Genomic DNA, 18,268 nt, shown 5'->3' with positions numbered 1-18,268 from the left:
GCTTATATAGTCAATATATAAGCCTAAATTAATACAAATATGTGTGTTAATTTCATGGTTTGTATCGTTTCAAGTGCTTTATGCCACAGAATGTTCGGCAATGAGTTGCTCAGATGTGGCAATACAATTTCTCTCCTGCTGTTAAACACACACACACACACACACACACACACACACACACACACACACACACACACACACACACACACACACACACACACACACACACACACACACACACACACACACACACACACACACACACACACACACACACACACACACACACACACACACACACACACACACACACACACACACACACATACCGGTTTATATCACATGGAGAGGTCCTTTGTTCCGTACCAACACACCGAGGTCTACCCCTATTTGATGAAATATTTGAATGATAAATATAGACAGGCAACAGTTTTGGTAACTTAAACCCATGCATCAATTGTATTTTTCAATATTTTGCATTTTAAGATACGAGTATTCTACATACATTGTGAGGTGCATACCTCGGGATGTCCCACACAGAGCACACATGTATCAGGTTATCATTTAGAGGTACCATCAAACAATGTTTTTATTACGTATTCTTCATCACACAGATGTATACCTTAATCAAATTATGCCTAATTCAATTAACAAATTTGGTGTATCACAAAGAAGACTTTTGGAGGTGTGTCGATCGGTCCAATTTTTTTTGTTATTTTGCCTTTAAGTGTATAGCCTCAAAATTTAATCCAGGAAGGCCCCCGAAAATTGGTTCGCAGCAATTTTTCGTGGGTCAGTTGCGTTACGCTAAACCATCTTTTTGTTTATTTAGGCCTTTTTCAATTTCATTCGACAGTATTTTGTGCTTTTAAATGCGTATTCTAATGTGTGTACGGACTAACTCATGAATATTAGTTTAAAGATATTAATATCTATAAGTATAATCCACAAGAAACGTCGATTTAAAACAGTTTATTCCTCCAAAAAATACTCCCAAACATTTTTATGACAAAAAGTAGTTTCAAAATGTATTTACACTTCGAACAATGTCAAGTTCAGACAATATCATCTGGAAACAAGAGTGCCAAACTGTCATAGGATACGCCCTTTTGAAGGTTTTGGACATCATCTAGACACAACTTCTGACCAAATTTGGTGAAGATCGGATCAAAACTACTTCAATTAGAGAGCAGACACCATGCTAAATGCTTGAAATGCACTAAGTGACCTCATGACCTAGTTTTTGACCCGGCATGACCCATATTTGAACTTTACCTAAATATCATGTACACAAAAAAAACTACTTCAATTAAGAGAGCGGACACCATGCTAAATCCTTGAAATGCACTTGGTTATCCCGTGACCTAGTATTTGACCCAGCATAAACCATATTCGAACTTGACCTAAATATTGTCTAGATACACTTTCTGACCAAATTTGGTGAAGATCGGATGAAAACTTCTTCAGTTAGAGAGCGGAAACTATACTTAATACTGAAATGCACTAAGCGACCCCGCGACCTAGTTTTTGACTCGACATGACCCATATTCAAACTTAACCTAGATATTGTCTAGATACAACTTCTGACCAAGTTTGGTGAAGATCAGATGAAAACTATTTGAAATAGAGAGCAGAAACTGCAGTGGAAACCGCCCGTCCACCCACCGGCGGCGTCCACCCGCCCGCCAAGGGTGAAACTATAATACGTCCCGTTTTGAAAAACGGGCGTATAAAAAATCAAATTATAGATGTATATTATGAAAATCAAACACTTACTTTCTTCAGACACAAATTATATAGAAGAGTCAATACCACAACATGAAAACGTTTAAGCAAAATATATTCATACATGAAACAATGCCTTAACCCTCCCACCTAGAACAAATGTCAAGTTCAGAATATCATCAGGAAAAAATCTAATTACAATTGTATATTATAAAAATCAAAGACTTAATTTCTTCTGACACAAAGTATATAGAAGAGTGAATACCACAACATGAAAACATTTAAGCAAAATATCTTCATACATGACACAATGCTTTAATCATCACACATAGAACTAATGTCAAGTTCAGACAATATCATCTGGAAACAAGAGATGTGTTTGTCGTAAACACAATGCCCCTTCTGCGCCGCTTTGAAGTGATATATTTGACCATTGACATTAAAGGATGACCTTGACCTTTTACCACTCAAAATGTGCAGCTCCACGAGATACACATGCATGCCAAATATCAAGTTGCTATCTGAAGGGACATAGAAGTTATGAGCATTTTTTGAAACCTAAATGCAAAACCTAAACGCAAAGTGTGACGGAAAGACAGACAGACAGACGGACGGTCCGATCACTATATGCCCTCTATCGGGGGCCATAAAAATCAAATTAATATACATGTCACAATGCCTTAACCATAAAGAAAACATAACAACAATTGTGCAAGTATGATCTGTTAATAAAGAAAATGGTCCAATGTTTCAAAGGAATTTAGTAACTCATAAACTATTGCAGAGTAAGTAAAACATGTTATTGAGAGTGGAGAAAAAATAGACCTTGTTGTACAGTGTTACTTGCTAACAAAAACATGGTCAATTCGGTTCGCAACTCCGAACTAAAGTAAATTCTACAATGGAAATCAATTTGATGAGCTTTGCAAAAATTAAGAATTTGGTCGTATGAATAGTTATCTTCAGCCAGAAAAAATCCAACTGTTTTACACGTGTTTATAACAAATACCACCATCTTGTTTTCATACGAGTAATGCCCCCTCCCAATTTTGTATTATTTCTTTTAAGCATTGCTGCTTTGCATATAACAATATTGATTTAAGTATAGAGTATATGGCGTGTAAATTACTGTTTTTCAACCAACCGAAACTATTTTTACAAAAAATATATATATATATTTATGTAGAAAATTGTAGAGAATCTTCGTCTAAACATGCCATTTCAAATATCATAAATGAAAACGGATCTCAGATTTACTCTTCTTATAAACATATGTATAGCTCTGGCATCAGAGATATGAAATAGATTTTTTCTGAAGTAAATCTGAATGGAAATCAATATGACGAGCTATGCAAAAATTAAGAAGTTGGTCGTATGAATAGTTGTCTTTGGCCAGAAAAATCCAACTGTTTTACACGTGTTTATAACAAATACCACCATCTTGTTTTCATACGAGTAATGCCCCCTCCCAATTTTGTATTATTTCTTTTAAGCATTGCTGCTTTGCATATAACAATATTGATTTAAGTATGGAGTATATGGCGTGTAAATTATTGTTTTTCAACCAACCGAAACCATTTGTAATCTTTTCCAAGATATCATTGGGACAAATCGTCAAATAAAATTTCATGAAGATCGGACAAGTAATGTGACCTCTAGAATATTAACAAGGCAAATGTTGATGCCGCAAGATGGACAACGGGCAAAAAGCGATCACAAAAGCTCACCATGAGAACATTGTGCGCAGGTGGGCTAAAATGCTATTAAATCATTTTTGTTTTCACTTTTCAGCAGTAATCCAGTTATGAATCGTGTTTTTTAATTTTTTTCCATGACAATCTGTGTAGAATTTCATATTTTTGCATTACTCTTTCACAGTCTTCACGCTTAGGCTCCTTCCTCAACGCAATATTCGTTTTGAACAGCGTCTTCAAAAGATGACTCTGGTCTTCACCGAGTTTCTGAAGCCTCTCTGAAAAAGTAATAAAATCATATTCAATTGCCTCTTCTGTTCCATGATGACCACCAACAAGCATCTCAGAAATATAATAAGTTATAAAAAAGTTCATCTCAAAACTGTTCCAGAAGATGAACCATGATTTAAAGGTGATCTTTTTATTTGAAATGCTGCTTGTAATTAATCAAATGAAAAGTTGCACAATATACTATTCAGAATGTGACTTATTGAAACAAAAGATCTGAAGTGATATCACTTGAACATTTTCTCAATTCTCTTGAAGACATCTAAAAAATAATTATGCTTAATATAACCGGATACTTCGAGTAATAGTTACTTAGTAATAAATGTCCACACATTAAGATGTATCCATTTATTAAGTTTCATTTTGATATGTCTTACAGATTTTGAGTTATGAGCAAGATTGAAGTAACGATTTAAAGATAAGCTAGGAACACCTATGAAGCTTCTTGGCAAAGTTAAATTGTGTCAAAGTAGAGTGAGCTTATTTCAATTACTGTGTTAATTGTACATTCATTACGAATTTTTAAACAAAAACATTATACTGTGACTTTCAGGAATACCGTTTTGTTGTTGAAACAAAGCCTACTTACTGGGATGACCCGACATGGTTACAGTTGTGGACGGCCCAGGGTTTGCATGTGGTTGTCTTACTGGCACATCATGGTCTGTGTCAGAAGATTCAGGGTCTGAAAGAGGTTCATTTAAAAAATAATCTTCCTACACTATCTTATAACAAGAGATTGCCAAGCAATATTGTCCCCTACCGGTGAAACTCCACCATTGTCAGTGATTTTTTTTTTATAAATTTGTTGCCATAGCAACCAGAATTCTTGACCTAGGAACCAAATGAAATGACGTGCATACTCTCCATATTGCATTCTATCCATGTTTCAAGTTTCATGAAAAAAAATGAAGAACTTTTAAAGTTATCGCAGGATCCAGTAAAGTGTGACGGACAGACAGACTGACACACGGAGCGTAAACCATAAGTCCCCTCCGGTTTCACTTGTAGGGGACAACAAGGATATCAGTAGTGCTAATGGATGCTTCCCAAATTGGCCATTATGTTGAAACAATGACCAAGTTATATCATAGGAAATTAAGATCGCCAACCCTTACCTTCACCTTTGGGTCTAACTAAAGGTCCTGAGACAAGAGCACCGCATACCGGACGCCAATGCTCGGCTGCGGGTGCAGTTAAAAAAAAAATTGAGGTCACAGTGACCTTGACATTTGATCTAGTGACCAAAAAATGGGCGTGGAGTGTGGAACTCATCAATGTGCAGCTACATATGAAGTTTCAAAGTTGTAGGTAGAAGCATTTTGATTTTTTAGCTCTACTGCCAAAGGCAGAAGAGCTTATGGGATGGCATGGTGTCTGTGTGTGTTAGACGTTGTCTTGTTTATCCGATAAAGTCCAGTTTTCATGCGATTATTTTCAAACTTACTCAGTGTCTTTATATTAATGAGGACTCAAACCTTATTGATTTTCAGGTCACTGGGTAAAAGGTCAAGGTCACAGTGACTCGAAATAGTAAAAACTTGTTTATCCAAAAAGGTCCACAGTTTTTATCGGATTCTTTTGAAACTTACTCAGTGTCTTTATATTGATAAGGACTCGAACCCTATTGATTTTCAGGTCACTGGGTCAAAGGTCAAGGTAACAGTGACTCGAAACAGTAAAAACTTGTTCATCCGATAAAGTCCACAGTTTTCATCCGATTCTTTTTAAACTTGCTCAGTGTCTTTATATTAATGAGGACTCAAACCCTATTGATTTTCAAGTCACTGGGTCAAAGGTCAAGGTCACAGTGACTTGAAATAGTAAAATCTTGTTTATCCGATAACGTCCACAGTTTTCATCCCATTCTTTTCAAACTTGCTCAGTGTCTTTATATTAATGAGGACTCGAACCCTATTGATTTTCAGGTCACTGGGTCAAAGGTCAAGGTCACAGTGACTCGAAATAGTAAAATGGTTTCCAGATGTTAACTCAAGAATGCTTAGGCCTAGGATCATGAAACTTCATAGGTACATTGATTATGACTTGCTGATGACCCCTATTGATTTTCAGGTTGCTAGGTCAAAGGTCAAGGTCACAGTGACAGTGTTTAAAGTAGTAGAGCGATTCAGGCCCTCATGGGCCTCTTTTTTAGTTATTGTTGTCAAAACGTGCAGTCGAAAAGTGTAACATACAATTTACTGAACAGACATTGTGAGGTACGAGGCACACACACACGCACTAGAAACACAGTACATTAATAAAGAGGTATCCACTCAAATGCACTCTTTATGTAAGTTGGTAGTGGTGACAAATCTCCACAACAATCCAATGAGAGCTGATCATTTAATACAATACCAGCCTTACCCCTTACGCTCGCCCTTTCTTCTCTGTACTTGTAACCAGATGTGCGTGAAGATTTGTCCTTTTCTAACAGTGCATTGGAACTTAAAGGTTCAGAGCAAGCTTCTTCGTCACCACCACCTTCATTACCTGTATTAAATAAAGCATTCTCCCGTCACTTGTGACACCCATTTAATTTTGGCATTTTATGTTGTCTTTACCTCTTGCATTGCATTCCATTGATATAAAGACAAGCTATTGACATAACCACTGTTTCTGGAAATATCAGAAGTGCTGTATCACTACCATCTCAGTAAGCATATACCCTACATTTTTACATGATTTACTCTTTTCAGTGGGAATCGAACCCACAGCAGCCAGACACCTTGGTTAACAAACACAATGCTTTAAGGTATATGCAAGGTATAAGGATTGATATCTGGAAATGTTAAAACGCTGTGAGGTACAAGGCACACACAAACACAGTAGAATGCTATTTACTCAACTGAACACATACAGACAGAGATATCCATAGCCTATTGTAAAGATAAAAAAAATATGAATCAACGATATGGAGGTACTAATGACCAAAAATGTCTTGAAGTTCTGCAAACCTAGCGCTTAAGGCCAAATTATCAAGGTCCATGAGCACACGTATTATAATAATCAGACCCACCTCAGACGCTTTAGCCTTTGGTGGTTGTTATGAATAATGTATATTATCTTTCATTTATTGCGTTTTGCTCATCGAAACAGTTTTCTTTTTTTTTAATCAAGCAGTTCACAACATTATCATTCATAGGTCACTCCCTAACTTACATGTACCATCTCTTCAGAAGCCAACAACTGGTTGAACACACTCAGAAGGGTTCAAACCCACAGCATTTAGTTATTGTTGTCAAAACGTGCTATCGAAAGGTGTAATATAGAATTTACTGAACAGACATTGTGAGGTACAAGGCATAAACAAAAAAAACACACTAGAAACCCAGTACACACATATAGAGGTATCCACCAAAATGTACACTTAAAGTAAGTTGGTAGTGGTGACAAACAAATCTCCACAACAATCCAATGAGAGCTGATCATTTAATACAATACCAGCCTTACCCCTTACGCTCGCCCTTTCTTCTCTGTACTTGTAACCAGATGTGCGTGAAGATGTGTCCTTTTCTAACAGTGCATTGGAACTTAAAGGTTCAGAGCAAGCTTCTTCGTCACCACCACCTTCATTACCTGTATTAAATAAAGCATTCTCCCGTCACTTGTGACACCCATTTAATTTTGGTATTTTATGTTGTTTTTAGCTCTTGCATTACATTTCATTGATATACAGACAAGCTCTTGACATAACCACTGTTTCTGGGAATATCAGAAGTGCTGTATCACTACCATCTCAGTAAGCATATACCCTACATTTTTACATGATTTACTCTTTTCAGTGGGAATCGAACCCACAGCAGCCAGACACCTTAGTTAACAAACACAATGCTTTAAGGTATATGCAAGGTATAAGGATTGATATCTGGAAATGTTAAAACGCTGTGAGGTACAAGGCACACACACACACAGTAGAATGCTATTTACTCAACTGAACACATACAGACAGAGGTATCCATAGTCTATTGTAAAGATAAAAAAATATGAATCAACGATATGGAGGAACTAATGACCAAAAATGTCTTGAAGGTCTGCAAAACCCAGCGTTAAGGCCAAATTATCAAGGTCCATGAGCACACGTATTATAATAATCAGACCCACCTCAGACGCTTTAGCCTTTGGTGGTTGTTATGAATAATGTATATTATCTTTCATTTATTGGGTTTTGCTCATCGAAACAGTTTTTCTTTTTTTTAATCAAGGAGTTCACAAAATTATCACTCATAGGTCACTCCCGAAGTTACATGTACCATCTCTTCAGAAGCCAACAACTGGTTGAACACACTCAGAAGGGTTCAAACCCACAGCATTTAGTTATTGTTGTCAAAACGTGCAGTCGAAAGGTGTAATATACAATTTACTGAACATACATTGTGAGGTACAAGGCATAAACAAACAAACACACTAGAAACCCAGTACATACATATAGAGTTATCCACCAAAATGTCAACTTTAAGTAAGTTGGTAGTGGTGACAAACAAATCTCCACAACAATTCAATGAGAGCTGATCATTTAATACAAAACCAGCCTTACCCCTTACGCTCGCCCTTTCTTCTCTGTACTTGACACCAGATGTGCGTGAAGATGTGTCCTTTTCTAACAGTGCGTTGGAACTTACAGGTTCAGAGCAAGCTTCTTCGTCACCACCACCTTCATTACCTGTATTAAATAAAGCATTCTCCCGTCACTTGTAACAAGCATTTAATTTTGACATTTTATGTTGTCTTTACCTCATGCATTGCATTCCACTGATATACAGACACGCTATTGAATTACCGCTGTTTCTGGGAATACCAGAAGTGCTATATCACTACCATCTTAAGTAAACATATGTTCTACATTTTTACATGATTTACTGTATTCAGTGGGAATCAAACCCACAGCAGTCAGACACCTTGATTAACGAACACAATGCTCTAAGGTATATGCTAGGTATAAGGATTGATATCTGAAAATGTTAAAACGCTGTGAGGTACAAGGCACACACACACAGTATAATGCTATTTACTCAACTGAACACATACAGACATAGGTATCCATAGTCCTTTGTAAAGGAAATAAAAATATGAAACAACAACATGGTGGTTATTATGACCAACAAGAGCATCACATAGCGGGTGCCAATGCTCGGCTCGGTTTTAATTTTTGTTTTGACGTCACAGTGACCTTGACCTTTAATCTAGTGACCCAAAATGGGTGTGGCGTGTAGAACTCATTCATGTGGAGTTACATATGAAATTTCAAAGTTGAAGGTTGAGCACTTTGATTTTAGAGCAAATGTTAAGGTTTTAACTCGATGCAGACGAGCTGGCTATGACAATACCTTGGGTTTTCTTCGAAAACAGCAGAGCTAAAAATGTCTTGAAGACCAAGTCAGCTCATAAGGCCAAATTATCAAGGTTTATGAGCACACGTATAATAATAATCAGACCCATCTCCGACACGCCTTTGGTGGTTGTTATGAATAATGCATTTTATCTTTCATTAATTGGGTTTTGCACATCGAAACAGTTTTCATTTTTTTAATCAAGCAGTTCACAAAATTATCATTCATAATATATATATTCTAACTAACCATCTCTTCAGAGGCCAACAACTGGTTAAACACACTCAGAAGGGTTCAAACCCACAGCATTTCGTTATTGCTGTCAAAGTGCAGTTCAAAGATGTAATATACAATTTACTGAACAGACATTGTGAGGTACAAGGCACACAGACACATGCACTAGAAACACAGAACATACATAAAGAGGTATTAACCAAAATGTACACTTTATGTAAGTTGGTAGTGGTGACAAACAAATCTCCACAACAATCCAATGAGAGCTGATCATTTAATACAATAAAAGCCTTACCCCTTACATGCCCTTTCTTCTCTGTACTTGTAACCAGATGTGCGTGAAGATGTGTCCTTTTTTCTAACAGTGCATTAGAACTTAAAGGTTCAGAGCAAGCTTCTTCGTCACCATCACCTTCATTACCTGTATTAAATAAAGCATTCTCCCGTCACTTTTGACAAGCATTCAATTTTGGCACTTTATCTTGTCTTTACCTCTTTCATTGCATTCCACTGATATACAGACAAGCTATTGACATTACCGCTGTTTCTGGGAATACCAGAAGTGCTGTATCACTACCATCTCAGTAAGCATATACCCTACATTTTTACATGATTTCTTGTATTCAGTGGGAATTGAACCCACAGCAGCCAGACACCCTTGTTAAGAAACGTCATGCTCTCAGGTATATGCAAGATATATAAGGATTGATAATTGGAAATGTTAAAACACTGTGAGGTACAAGGTACACACACACAGTAAAATGCTATTTACTCCACTGAACACATACAAACAGAGGTATCAATAGTCTATTGTAAAGGAAAACAAGGGCTGTTTGTAAAACATGCATGCCCCCCATACGGGCTGTCCGTTGTAGTGGCAGCCATTGTGTGAATACGATTTTTGTCACTGTGACCTTGACCTTTGACCTAGTGACCTGAAAATCAATAGTGGTCATCTGCGAGTCACGATCAATGTACCTATGAAGTGTCATGATCCTAGGCAAAAGCGTTCTTGAGTTATCATCCGAAAATCATTTTACTATTTCGGGTCACCGTGACCTTGACCTTCAACCTTGTGACCTCAAAATCAATAGGGGTCATCTGCGAGTCATGATCAATCTACCTATGAAGTTTCATGATCCTAGGCATATGCGTTCTTGAGTTATCATCCAAAAACCATTTTACTATTTCGGGTCACCGTGACCTTGACCTTTGACCTAGTGACCTCAAAATCAATAGGGGTCATCTGCGAGTCATGATCAATCTACCAAATAAGTTTCATGATCCTAGGCGTATGCGTTCTTGAGTTATCATCCGGAAACCATTTTACTATTTCGGGTCACCGTGACCTTGACCTTTGACCTAGTGACCTCAAAATCAATAGGGGTCATCTGCGAGTCATGATCAATCTACCCATGAAGTTTCATGATCCTAGGCGTATGCGTTCTTGACTTATCATCCGGAAACCATTTTACTATTTCGGGTCACCGTGACCTTGACCTTTGACCTAGTGACCTCAAAATCAATAGGGGTCATCTGCGAGTCATGATCAATCTACCAAATAAGTTTCATGATCCTAGGCGTATGCGTTCTTGAGTTATCATCCGGAAACCATTTTACTATTTCGGGTCACCGTGACCTTGACCTTTGACCTTGTGACCTCAAAATCAATAGGGGTCATCTGCGAGTCATGATCAATCTACCCATGAAGTTTCATGATCCTAGGCGTATGCGTTCTTGACTTATCATCCGGAAACCATTTTACTATTTCGGGTCACCGTGACCTTGACCTTTGACCTAGTGACCTTAAAATCAATAGGGGTCATCTGCAAGTCATGATCAATGTACCTATGAAGTTTCATGATCCTAGCCCCAAGTGTTTTTGAGTTATCATCCGGAAACCACCTGGTGGACGGACCGATCGACAGGCCGACCGACATGTGCAAAGCAATATACCCCCTCTTCTTCGTAGGGGGGCATAAAAATGAAACAACAACAGGTTATTAATGACCAAAATGTCTTGATGGTCTGCCAAGTCAGCTCATAAGGCCATATTATCAAGGTCTATGAGCACATGTATTATAATAACAAGACCCACCTCTGACGCTTTAGCTTTTGGTGGTTGTTATGAATAAAATATTTTATCTTTCATTAATTGGGTTTTACTCATCGAAACAGTTTTCTTTTTTTTATCAAGCAATTCACAAAATGATAATTCATAGGTCATATCCTTACTTACAGTCTCTTCAGAGGCCAACAACTGCTTGAACACACTCAGAAGGGTTCAAACCCACAGCATTTAGTTGTGGTAAAAAAGTACATTGATGCATTCCAAAGGTTCAATGTAGCATTAACTGTAAAGACATTGTGAGGTACGAGACACACACACACTAGAAACATAGTACAGACAGAAAAAGGTAATCACCAAAATGTAATTATTTAAGTACATTGTTAAGGGATCACAAATAAATATCCACAACAACCAAAAGAGAGCTGGTCATTTATAATCATACCAGTCTTATCCTTAAGCTTGCCCTTTCTTGTCTGTTTTTGAAACAAGATGTGCTTGTAGCTGAGTCCATTTCTGCAGTTAGAACTGGAAGGTTCAATGCCAGCTTCTTCGTCATCATCATCATTATCTGTATGAAATAAAGCACTCACTGTCAACAGTGACAAAGTATTTGTATTTTCCTTTCATTTTTTTACCTCTTGCACTGCATTTCATTGATTAACCAACACTCTATTTACGTTACCTCTGTTTCTGGGAATACAGGTAGTGCTATATTACTACCATCTTAAGTAAGCAGACACCCCTAGATTTTTACATAATTTTCTGTATTCAGTGGGACTCAAACCTACAGCAGCAAGAGACCCTGGTTAACAAACACACTGCTGTAATGTATATGCAATGTATAAGAATTGACATGTGGACATTTTGAAAGGCTGTGAGGTACCAGGCACACACACAAACAGTAGAATGCTATGTACTCAACTGAACGCATACAGACCGAGTCTATTGTAAAAAACAAACAAATATGAATTAATGACATGGAGGAAGTAATGACCAGAAATGTCTTAAAGGTCTGAAAAGCCAGCTCATCAGGCCAAATTATCATGGCCTATGATCTCATTTATTATAATAATCAGACTCACCTCTGATGCTTTGGCCTTTGATGCTGATTTTGGAACCAGGAATGCTTGAAGGAGACGTTTTCACCAATACTGGATGGCTCATTTTTAGAATCAGTTCATTCTTTATCTGCAAAAAAAGAAACTTCCCTTGTTAATGTATTTTTTCTGACATAAATTAGGTTTTGCTCCTGAAAACAGTTTTTTTTAAAGCATGCAGTACATAAACATTATCATAAATAAGTAATAACTGAATTAACAACCTCCTCAGAGGCCAATACTGGTTTTAAGGCTTAAGTTGGATTCATACCCACCGCATTCACTTATTGTGGTCCAAAAATGCAGTAATGCAATCAAAAGGTGTAATATAACATTTACTGTAAAGACATTGTGAGGTACAAGGCACACAAACACACATTAGAAGCACATTACATACGGATAGAGGTATTCACTGAAATCTTTAACTGAAAGGATTGATATCTGGAAATTTTGAAACGCTGTGAGGTACCAGCAACACACACACGCAGTAGAATGCTATTTACTCAACTGAATGCATACAGACAGAGGTATCCATAGTCTATTGTAAAGGTAACACAAATATGAATCAAAGACATGGAGGAAATAATGACCAGAAATGTCTTGAAGGTCTGCAAAGCCAGCTCATCAGGCCAAATTATCGTGATCTTTGACCTCATTAAATATTATATTCAGACCCACCTCTGTACTTTGGCTATTGGTGCTCATTTTGGAACCAGGAGAGCTTGAAGAGGAGTTGTTTTCAGCACAACTGGATGGCTCATTTCTAGAAACACTCCCATCGTCATCTGCCAGAAAAGAAACATCCCATGTAAATGAATTTTATCTTGAATCAATTGGATTTTGCACCTCCAAACTGTTTTTTACATTTTTTTTTAAACAAGCAATTCATAAAAATATCATTCATAAGTCATAACTGAACTAACCAACCTTTTCAGAGGCCACCAACTGGTTGTACAGCCTAATAAGGGTTGAAACCCACGGGATTTAGTTATTGTGGTAAAAAAGTGCATTAATACAATCCAAGGTTTAATATAACATTAACGGTACAGACATTGTGAGGTTCGAGTCACATAAAACACTAGAAACATAGTACATACAGATAGAGGTATTAACCAAATGTAATTCTTTAAGTAAGTTGGTAAGGGATCACAAACAAATCTGCACAACAACCAAAAGAGAGCTGGTCATTTATTATAATACCAGCCTTACCCTTTAAGCTTGCCCTTTCTTGTCTGTTCTTGAAACAAGATGTGCCTGTAGCCAAGTCCATTTCCGCACCGTCAGAACTCGAAGGTTCAAAGCCAGCTTCTTCGTCATCATCATCATTATCTGTATGAAATAAAGCACTCATTGTCAACTGTGACAAAGTATTTGTATTTGCCTATCATAAAGTTTTTACCTCTTGCACTGCATTTCACTGATAAACAAAACATCTTACATGTATTTACAAAACCTCTGTTTCTGGGAATACCGGTAGTGATTATCACTACCATCTCAAGTAAGCAGACACCCCTAGATTTTTACATTATTTTCTGTATTCAGTGGGACTCAAACCCACAGCAGCCAGAGACCCTGGTTAACAAACACACTGCTGTAATGTATATGCAATGCATAAGAATTGACATATGGAAATTTTGAAACGCTGTGAGGTACCAGGCACACACACACACACGCAGTAGAATGCTATGTACTCAATTGAACACATACAGACAGAGGTATCCATAGTCTATTGTAAAAAAAACACAAATATAAATCAAAGACATGGAGGAAATAATGACCCGAAATGTCATAAAGGTCTGAAAAGCCAGCTCATCAGGCCAAATTATCGTGATCTTTGATCTCATTTATTATAATAATCAGACTCACCTCTGACTCTTTGGCCTTGATGCTGATTTTGAAACCAGGAATGCTTGAAGGAGACGATTTCACCAATACTGGATGGCTCATTTTAGAATCAGTTCAATCATTATCTGCAAAAAAAGAAACATCCCTTGTTAATGTATTTTTTCTGTAATTAATTGGGTTTTGCTCCTGCAAACGTTTTTTTTAAAGCATGCAGTTAATAAAAATTATCATAAATAAGTAATAACTGAATTAACAACCTCAGAGGCCAAGACTGGTTTTAAGGCTTAAGTTGGGTTCATACCCACCGCATTTACTTATTGTGGTCCAAAAAAGCAGTAATGCAATTCAAAGTTGTAATATAACATTTACTTTTAAGACATTGTGAGGTACAAGGCACACAAACACACACTAGAAGCACATTACATACGGATAGAGGTATTAAAATCTTTAACTGAAAGGATTGATATCTGGAAATTTTGAAACGCTGTGAGGTACTAGAAACACACACACACACACACAGTAGAGTGCTATGTACTCAACTGAACACATACATACAGAGGTATCTATAGTCTTTCGTAAAGGAAACAAATACATGACTTACAAACATGGAGCAAATAATGACCAGAAAAGTCTTGAATGTTTGCAAAGCCAGCTCATCAGGCCAAATTGTCGTGATCTTTGACCTTATTTAATATTATTTTTTATAATCAGACCCACCTCTGACACTTTGGCCTTTGGTGCTCATTTTTAGGACCAAGAGAGCTTGAGGGGATGTTTTCAGCATACTGGAATGATGGCTCATTTCTAGAATAATGCCCGTCAACATCTTCCAGAAAAGAAACATCTCATGTCAATGTATTGTATATTGAATCAATTGGATTTTGCACCTCCAAACAGATAAACATGTTTTTTTAAGCAGTTCACAAAATTATTGTTCATAAGTCATAACTGAAGTAACTACCTTTTCAGAAACCACCAACCGGTTGTACGACATAATAAGGATAAAAACGCACAGCATTTAATCATTGTAATCAAAAAGTTCAGTAATGCAATCCAAAGGTGTAATATAACATTAACTGTTCACACATTGTGAGGTACGAGGCACACACACACTAGAAACACACTAAATACAGATAGAGGTATTCACCAAAATGTAATTTTTTAAGTAAGCTGATAAGGAATCACAAACAAATCTCCACAAAACCCGCAAAAGAGCTGATCATTTATTATAAAACCAGCCGTATCCCTTAAACTTGCACTTTCTAGTCTGTTCTTGAAACAAGATGTGCCTGTAGATGAGTCCTTTTCGGCATTTTTAGAACTGGAAGGTTCAAAGCCAGCTTCTTCGAACTCATCATCATCATCATCATCATCATCATCATTATCTGTATGAAATAAAGCACTCTCTGTCAACTGTGACAAATTATTTGTATTTGGCTTTTAATGTGCTTTAGCTCTTGCACTTCATTTCACAGATATACATACACACCACTTACATTACCTCTGTTTCTGGGAATACTGGTAGTGCTGTATCACTACCATCTTAAGTAAGCATATACCCCTACATTACATGATATTCTGTATTCAGTGGGACTCAAACCCAAAGCAGAAAGAACCCTTTGTTAACAAACACACTGCTGTAATGTACATGTATATGCGATGTATGTGGAATGATATTCAGAAATATTAAAACGCTGTGAGGTACCAGACACATTTACTGTTAAGAAATTGTGAGGTACAAGGCACACAAACACACACTATAAGCACATTACATACAGATAGAGGTATTGAAATCTTTAACTGAAAGGATTGATATCTGGACATTTTGAAACGCTGTGAGGTACTAGAAAACACACACACACACACACACACAGTATAATTCTATGGACTCAACTGATCACATACAGACAGAGGTATCCATAGTCTATTGTAAAGGTAACAAGTATATGAATCAACAAGAGATGTGTTGGCCAGAAACACAATGCCCCCTTCTGCGCCGCTTTGAAGCCATATATTTGAGCTTGACCTTGAAGGATGACCTTGACCTTTCATCACTTAAAATGTGCAGTTCCATAAGAAACACATGCATGCCAAATATCAAGTTGCTATCTGAAGCGACATATATGTTATGAGCATTTTTCGAAACCTAAACGATTGGGTTCATATTGATAAAGAAGTTTGCAAAATATGAAAGCAATATGTCAAGGGACATTGAAAATATTTGAGGTGGTACGCAAACTTTAACATAGATATATCAATATTTGCATATTCTAGGTGAAAAAATGGCCATTATTCTTACAAAATGCTTGATACAGATGTCTGCTCTTGTTAATAGGGTGGGTTCATGTTGGTAAAGAAGTATGCAAATTATTAAAGCAATATAACAAGGGACATAGAAAATATTTGGGGTGGTAAGCAAACTTTAACATTTGCACCACTCACGCTAACGTGACGCCGACGCCGGGGTGAGTAGGATAGTTCCACTATATATATTTCATACATAATAGTCGAGCTAAAAAGATTGTGGTTGGTGTTGATGAAAGATCAAAAGCTGTATCAATTAGATAAAAAATATGAATGCCTTTTTCTGTGCAGTTCTTAGCTGCATCACACGCAAATCAATGACAGAGTGTTGAATCGAAATACAATGTAAATGATCAAATAAAAGTCAACTGGCTAGACACGAAAGAATCTGTACATATTTGAAATATGTATACGCACATTCTTAAAAAAAACCTGGTTTAGATTTTGTTTACACATTACAAGTAATTTATACAGCAATATTCAACACTAGTTCCTCCTTTATAGTGACAATCAAGATGGTGATGTCCGTACGGAAACAGGTTTTTCGCTGTTGTATGCCTGTTTGTTACTTTGTTAATTTGTAAATTCTGTTCAATTTCCAGCCATATCAGAAAGAAAGTGATTAGCGCTTATTTCCTATTAATGTTTGTGTTATACCTCGACTTAACTCACTTCCAACTTTCTTCTATGCGGAAGCAGTGATTTTAAGATTCGCGCTTGGAGTTTGTTACATTACCAGCAAAAATAGCCGTTTAAATCCATTTTATTAAAATTTAAAAAACTATAAAAGTTAAAAACTATCAAGTAAAATAAACGGAAAACAGTCTGTATTATTTTACATATACCTATTGTCGTATTGTCCGCGGTCCGACGTCTTTCGCCAGTTGTGCTATATCACTACCATCTTAAGTAAGCAAAGAACGTTTTTACATGATTTTCTGTTTTCAGGGGACTCAAACCCACAGCAGAGACCCTGATTAACAAACACACTAAGGTGGTGCGGTGGTCGAGTGGTAACACTCTGGTCTACCATTCCAGAGGTCCCCAGTTCAATTCCCGGCCGGGGCACTGGAAATTTCAGAAATGCTTCAAGTGTTTCCCACCCAACTAGAGATGTACTGGTATGAAACCCAGGTAATTCTCGTGTATTGGTGCTATACACTGAGCACGTAAAAGAACCAAGGGATCTATTCGCAAAGAGCTATGGTATCGCAACCGGATCCCTTGTATCCCAATACTGTCTCTTCTGCTTGCTGTCTCTTCAGCAAAAACCAAAGGACCCCATTAGAAATAAGTGGTTGCACTTTCATGGGATATCCTTGACTGCAAGGTCAAAAGAAATACATACTAGGTCACCATGGTGTAATGGATATGGTGTCTGCCTATCAACAGGGAGGTCACAAGTTCGATCCAAACAATGGAGTGTTCTTTAGATTTTCCCCAAAGACACCAAGTACTGGTTCTAGGCCCAGGAAACGGACTCAAGAGCGTTTCAATAAGCCTGTGGCTTTCTATGCCATCAAGCTAAATTAAATAGGTTTAAACTAACAAAACACTACTGGAATATTTATGCAATTTTTAAGGATTGACATCTGGAATGTTAATACGCTGTGAGGTACAAGGCAAACACACATGCAGAGTAATGCTATGTACTCAACTGATTACATACAGACAAAGGTT

At 37.1% G+C, this 18,268-nt stretch overlaps 1 protein-coding gene across 1 annotated transcript in view; it reads right to left on the bottom strand.

Moving 5' to 3' along the window:
- Positions 1–957: 957 nt before the first annotated feature.
- The window catches only part of LOC127854641 (uncharacterized), a 39,051-nt gene continuing 21,740 nt past the window's right edge, over positions 958–18,268 (bottom strand). Inside the window, exons 2-13 of the mRNA XM_052389704.1 lie at positions 15,002–15,110; positions 14,306–14,373; positions 13,649–13,768; positions 13,118–13,224; positions 12,425–12,530; positions 11,785–11,910; positions 9,567–9,692; positions 8,245–8,370; positions 7,161–7,286; positions 6,075–6,200; positions 4,297–4,392; positions 958–3,697 (exon numbers count right to left, since the gene is read on the bottom strand). Coding sequence (XP_052245664.1) covers positions 3,528–3,697; positions 4,297–4,392; positions 6,075–6,200; positions 7,161–7,286; positions 8,245–8,370; positions 9,567–9,692; positions 11,785–11,910; positions 12,425–12,530; positions 13,118–13,224; positions 13,649–13,768; positions 14,306–14,373; positions 15,002–15,110 — 1,406 coding nt within the window. The 3' untranslated portion in view covers positions 958–3,527. The remainder of the gene's footprint in view (positions 3,698–4,296; positions 4,393–6,074; positions 6,201–7,160; positions 7,287–8,244; positions 8,371–9,566; positions 9,693–11,784; positions 11,911–12,424; positions 12,531–13,117; positions 13,225–13,648; positions 13,769–14,305; positions 14,374–15,001; positions 15,111–18,268) is intronic.

Source organism: Dreissena polymorpha, chromosome 13, assembly GCF_020536995.1.
Source record: "Dreissena polymorpha isolate Duluth1 chromosome 13, UMN_Dpol_1.0, whole genome shotgun sequence".
Taxonomy (NCBI): Eukaryota; Metazoa; Mollusca; class Bivalvia; order Myida; family Dreissenidae; genus Dreissena; species Dreissena polymorpha.
This window is presented reverse-complemented; position numbering and strand designations above follow the sequence as displayed.